The 5,701-nt window shown below is 35.1% G+C and overlaps 1 protein-coding gene across 2 annotated transcripts; it reads left to right on the top strand.

The window, feature by feature from the left end:
• Positions 1-5,437, top strand: LOC142631923 (uncharacterized). 2 transcript variants are annotated; one of them, XR_012843690.1, is made up of 6 exons: positions 1-148; positions 956-1,126; positions 2,786-2,915; positions 3,026-3,140; positions 4,951-5,089; positions 5,348-5,437. XR_012843690.1 is itself a non-coding variant. In XM_075806281.1 (5 exons), exons 2-5 carry the CDS (start codon positions 969-971, stop codon positions 5,010-5,012), a joined length of 465 nt encoding a protein of 154 aa, XP_075662396.1. In that variant the 5' UTR covers positions 1-148; positions 956-968; the 3' UTR covers positions 5,013-5,437. The 2 variants fall into 2 exon arrangements, 1 of the variants encoding a protein (XP_075662396.1); XM_075806281.1 differs by having other exon boundaries at positions 4,951-5,437.
• The last annotated feature ends 264 nt before the right edge of the window (positions 5,438-5,701 follow it).

Genomic DNA, 5,701 nt, shown 5'->3' with positions numbered 1-5,701 from the left:
AGAAGTAGAAGGAGAAGAGGGAAGAAGATCGGCTGATCAGAGCTTTCAAAGAAGAAGACGACGAGCCAGAGGAGATCGGCGTGAGAGAAGGAGAGAGAGAGGAACTAATTTTGGGTGCAAGGGACACCCTCAAAACGCAGCGTTTCAGGTTAGGATTTTTACTTTTTTTTATTTTATTCTCTCTCCTCGCCGTGTCCCGGCCGTCTCCGATTATTTCTTTTTAAAAAGGGAAGGTCTCGCGTGCAGCCGTGTCGGTGCTTTAATAGGAAGGAAGGAAGCTAGGAAGGAAGGAGGTTCTTCTAATACTCACATAACATAACAACTGTAGAGATAATTTTGAAATAGTTCCAAGAATGCATATTTTAATTCAGATCAATAAATGTTTGGTTGATAAGCTCTTTAGGGATATACATTTGAAGTTTAAATATTTGGATAATTTTTCTGATGAATGTGCTGAGACTGTTTTTCTTTAAAAAAAAAAAAAAAAACCAAACAAGAAAAGACAAGCTTTTAAAAATTCTAAAAAGAGAGTTGTAAGCTAAAGTAGCTTTGGAACGAAAGCCTTATCATATATTTTTATTTTTTATAATTCGATAGTTAAAATGGGGGTTTGCAGTTAGAATGAAAACCTGGACAACTCCGTTAGAAACACCCAGTTGAGCTACAAGGCCCTTGGCAAAAACTTAATTGTAGTTGAAGCTGTTGCAGTGTAGATTAATATAGATTACTTTGGTGAATCTATGTAAATGGAAGTTTATATGAAAACAAAGATGAGTCTAGTAGAACTTGTATGGAAAAAAAAGTTATATGATACAGGTGCTATAAGCATTTCCTTTACAAGTCTTTAATCTAAACAAAGTATGAGGTGAAACAGTTTTCGTAACTTATTAGAAAAGAAGTGATGCACTTTCATTTGCATGATTCCCAAATTTTTTTTTTTTATTTGTGTGTACAGCACTAGTGCATTGATGGCTGCAGAAGAGGACTCCATTGAACAAGCTGCAGCAGCTCGCCGCGAGCGGCTCAGAGCTCTTAAAGCTGCTCAAGAACTGCTAAACACTCCAGATGAGGATTCCGCTCAAGTTGAGTATAAGACAAATGATGAGAATGGAACTAATGATGAAAAGTGAGTGTACAATATCTTCTCTTTTTGATTTTTTTTTCTTCTTTCCATTCATTATTTTCTAATTTCCAATTTGTTATGCTGTTTTGTAAGTGTATGAGTGTATGGTATAGGCCTTTTTTATAAACCCTTGTAAGTTTTACGTATTAGTGCTTACTTTCATTTAAGAATTTCAAATTAGCAATGAAGGGATTCCAGTAGTTGGTTTTACATTTTAACTTGAGCTTGCATTTGAGGACATAGGGGTTGTGATAGCTTTGCATTTTGTAGTGGAGCATTGCATGGGTTTTGAATCATAGGTACAAGGTGATGAAACATAACACTGATACTATAAGTTCAATTGGGGAGATAGTATAGCAAAGCATATAGAAAGTTCATGTACGACCTAGGGTAGATTTTTTCTGATGGTGTGCTGCTATGGGAAAAATTTTGGCAACAGATAATCTCAAGAAGCTGAGGATAGTTATTATGGATTTGTGTTACTTGTGTAAGAGCCATACAGACTCCATTTTAACATTGCTAAGGAGTTTTATATCATTTTGCTTGGTTGGTATGAATTGGGTTGTTGTTGGTGGTGAGAATGAATCCCAATGTTGTTGTTGGTGAGAATTGGGTAATGCCTAGCTGTAAGCTGGATCTATTATCATGTTGGAAAGGACACTATGGCTAGGGAACAGATGGAAGGCTATTCTGTTATGCTTAATGTGGTGCATATGGAGAGAAAGGGATGCTTGATGCTTTGAAGGGGAGGAGTTACCGCTTTTTTTTTTTTTTTTTTGATAAGTAGAGGAGGTACCTTTGTCAAAGTTGAAGTTTCATTTTGCAGGCTTTTTTATGAGTGGACTTCAGCTCTATTTCATTCTAGATTTTAAACTTGTTTGGGTTTCTCTGTGTGTGTGTGTGTGTATTCTTTCCTTTATTTTCTTTTGGCATTGCCTTTTGTATTCTTCCCCTGTGCTATGGTTGCACTCCTTTTGTTTTAGTTTTAGGTTTTTTTTTTTTTTTTTGGTCAATGAAGTTCTTACATATAGATAAAAGATAGTATGGAATCATATCAGATTTACATCTTATCTTTGGATGACATAGCTGTTGCATTTAAAAGACTGCCCCTGTTAATAAATAATTTACAAACAGAAAATGCAATTGTTTACAGAAAAGTTGAATTTTCATCATGCTTGCATACAATAGGGTGGGGATTAAAGGTCAATAGTCTCGATTTCTTAATTAATTTTTTTTTCCTTTTCATTTCTCATTATTTCCAAGTTCCAACACTCTGATCTTGGTTACTTTTTATTTTTGGGAGGTTCTATATTGGCTCCTGAACTTACTAAGCTTATTCTGCTGCATGTTCATTGACCAAAGGGGAAGGTTAACTAAGTTTTGTATTTAAGTAAAATAATCAAATCATGCCCAGAAGCCTTCCACTTTTTTTTTTTTTTTGATTTCTTACCAATTCATGGTAATTTGACTTCATATCATGACGAATGTACTTGTTTACTTCAATTGTTGCTGATGTTTCTAGATTATCAACAAGAACTAATTGGCATATAATCATGTTTGGAAATGTGTAAAGGTTTGTTCTATTTTTGGCTGTATGCATATTTGGCATCTGCTTTGCTAATTATGATCATGTGCTAACTTTAACTCATAATTTTGTTGCAGTAATTTTAACATGAAATTTCGGAACTATGTTCCTCATGATAAGCAACTTCAGGAGGGAAAGGTTTCTCCACCAGTGCTACCAAAGTTTGAAGATCCTATTGCAGCTGCACCTCTACCATCAGCAGAGGAGGTAATTGATTACTTCCATTGTGAAATTCTCTGAATTAGTAGCTTTAACATGTGTGAGCTTTTGGTTTCATCTTCTATGTTCATATGCTCTAATTTGAGGGAAATATTCAGGACCCATTTGTGAATATTGCTCCAAAGAAACCAAACTGGGACCTCAGGAGGGATGTGCAAAAGAAACTTGATAAGCTTGAAAGACGCACCCAGAAGGCATTATATAAACTTATGGGTAAGTAATTACAAGTTTCTTCTTAGTTTTTTTCCCCACCAGTGTACAGGGTGATGATGGTTACACTCAACTGTCCTTTAGTCCCTGTTATATTAATTTATTTGCAGATTATCTATTGACGGATGTTTTTCTCTTCCTTTGCCACATGTTTTTGTATCTGTTTTCTTTGCCAAGGGGTTGTTATTGCTGTCCAATGTAAATGATATCATCAAAGTTCAAACCAATGGCCACTTGGCAACATTTTTTAGGGTCCATAAGGTTTTGGTGACAAAGAATGCTCTTTCTGGGGCCTTTATTTTTCTCCATGTCTATGAATGTTTCTTTCCATGTTTTACTTGCTAAGAAACTCCAGAATGAGGTGGGTCGTTGTGTGGTTGGTGGATGGGTTCTTCTCTTGCTTCAGCATAAGCTGCATGACATCCAATTTGGTATTACCTTGACTTAGAAGAGGTTCAAAATAGTTTGGACAGAAATCAAGTGTAGAAAGCCGGTTTAAGGATGGAGAAATGATGACCAAGAGGACATTGTTTTCATGAGCATGACCAATAGGACATTTAGGGTGTCTGAACTTAAGCATGGCTGGATGATGAAATTTTTTTGACCTGTTTCTGCTTAAATGTGTTTCTTTTGGGGATCTTCCCTATGTCTATGCATCTGAAGACGAGAAGAGGCATAGTCCAGTCATTTTGCAATGTATTTAAAGGGCTGCTAAATATACTAAACAAATTGGTAGCTTTTCTTTAGTCAAGAAGAATAACTAAGTGCGAGGCATTTTTTTGGATGCTAAAGTCTCTTTTAACAGTTGATGTGGGTTACTCTGTTGGTGGATAATCTTCTATAGAAATACTTGTGCTATTTTCTTAGCAGGTCAAAACAAGAAGGGTCTATGATATAATTTGGAGCTAGATATTGGTCACAAATACCAAAGCTGTTTAGATGTCTATCAGCATCCTGTTTTATTAACCAATCATATTGATACTGGTATGGCAATTTAGTACTCCTCCACTGCTTGTAAGAGTAAGGTGGAGGGTGAGGTTGTGGTTTCAAGATCCACTGGGTGCTTGCATAACTATAAAAAAATAAAAAATAAATACTGAAAACCTAAACAAATAAGAAGCTAAAAGCAGCAAACCCTACTCATTTCCAATACCTAGCCTGATTGTGAATGGTGTACCTAATTTACTAATTTGACGGTATAAATGTTATGCAGCTAAAATTTGACTCTGATCTCATGACTTATTCCAAACATTAAATATCAGATTTTGTAATCTAGTTTGGCATATTTTAACCAAAATTTCAGTAAGAGGGAGAGAGCGGATGTTGACAGCATTTGGTTCAATCTGTGATTTATATGATTTTTGGTGTTCCTTGTTTGTACGACACTGCTGTTGAGGTATCTTTCATGAATAGTGCATGATTAGTCAAACTCATTGGTGCAACTAGCCATAGGTAATTAAATGAATTTGGGACTTTTTGAGGAATTGAACTTTCTTTACTTTGTATATGTATCGTAAAGATATATGAATGTTTGTTATGAAATCAATGTATTGTAGGCTCACATGCTGTAACAAATTTGCTGTATTTAGTTTGTAGATTTCCAGTCAATAGTTTCACTTTATTGCAGTTGTCATAAACACACTAATTCTCTAGACTACGATATGATTTTGTGGCTATTATTGATTGTTGCTCTTTTACCTTTCTTTCTTCTTTTTGCTGTTGCTGGTTTATTGATCCTTAATTTAGGGGTTTTTTTTTTTTTTTTTGCTTTTTTTGGGGGGGTTAATTAGAATGGTTTTGTGATTTTTTGCAGAGGAGCAAGAAAAACAGAAGCAATTGACTGAAGAAGATGGTGGCACTGGTGCAGAAGATTAGAACTGAACTTATGTAGGCAAAGAAAAGTGGGAGAATTCTGGCAAAGGTGGTGCAGAAGAAATGAATGTAGTCTTTACGTAAGTACTATTTCAGTTGAATAATTTTAGAAATTATCAATTAGGAAAAGAAAGGGTTGGGGTTCAGTGAAGCATCATATTGCTGCCATGTTGATAGGTCTTCTCGATATTGTTGTGTGCAATATTTTTGAATTTTGGTACTTTTTAAGTTTTGATGGGCTGAGTAGGGTAGGTGTTAGTTGTATTAGCACTGAAGTCTGGAACCAGGATGGTATTATAGCTCATTTTCAGTCATTCCAGTTTCAATATTTTGCCCAGGTTTTCTGTGCTGACTGCTGGAACTGCCTAATTGATAACTGAAGTGAAGCAAATACCTTTATATATTGCCCCATGTTTTTGCTTTTCTCAGTTTTTTGTAGTAATTTTCCTGATTGTTGAAGGATACCAGGAATGAGATTAAGTAATGTATGTATACAGTGCCCAGTGGCGGAGCCAGGAATTTAGGTAAGGGGGGGCAAGATTAAAAGACAAGATTGGAAGTAAAAAATTAATGTAAAAAAATTAATCAATATTAATAACAAAATAAGTAAACAACTATATGATAATGTAATTGTCATACAGAATCTAACATAAAATGTAAGCTTTAATTTATTTTTTCACACCTAGCTTATT

Source organism: Castanea sativa, chromosome 4 (genome assembly GCF_040712315.1).
Source record: "Castanea sativa cultivar Marrone di Chiusa Pesio chromosome 4, ASM4071231v1".
NCBI lineage: Eukaryota > Viridiplantae > Streptophyta > Magnoliopsida > Fagales > Fagaceae > Castanea > Castanea sativa.
Note: the sequence above shows the minus strand (reverse complement) of the source record. Positions and strands in the feature narration are given on the sequence as shown.

What these genes read in the sequence shown, in the direction of transcription:
- LOC142631923 (XM_075806281.1), top strand. Translation starts at nt 969, where the DNA reads ATGGCTGCAGAAGAGGACTCCATTGAACAAGCTGCAGCAGCTCGCCGC. An exon ending in AATGGAACTAATGATGAAAA is followed by an intron (nt 1,127 to 2,785) that starts GTGAGTGTACAA and finishes ATTTTGTTGCAG; the next exon opens with TAATTTTAACATGAAATTTC. An exon ending in CTCTACCATCAGCAGAGGAG is followed by an intron (nt 2,916 to 3,025) that starts GTAATTGATTAC and finishes GGAAATATTCAG; the next exon opens with GACCCATTTGTGAATATTGC.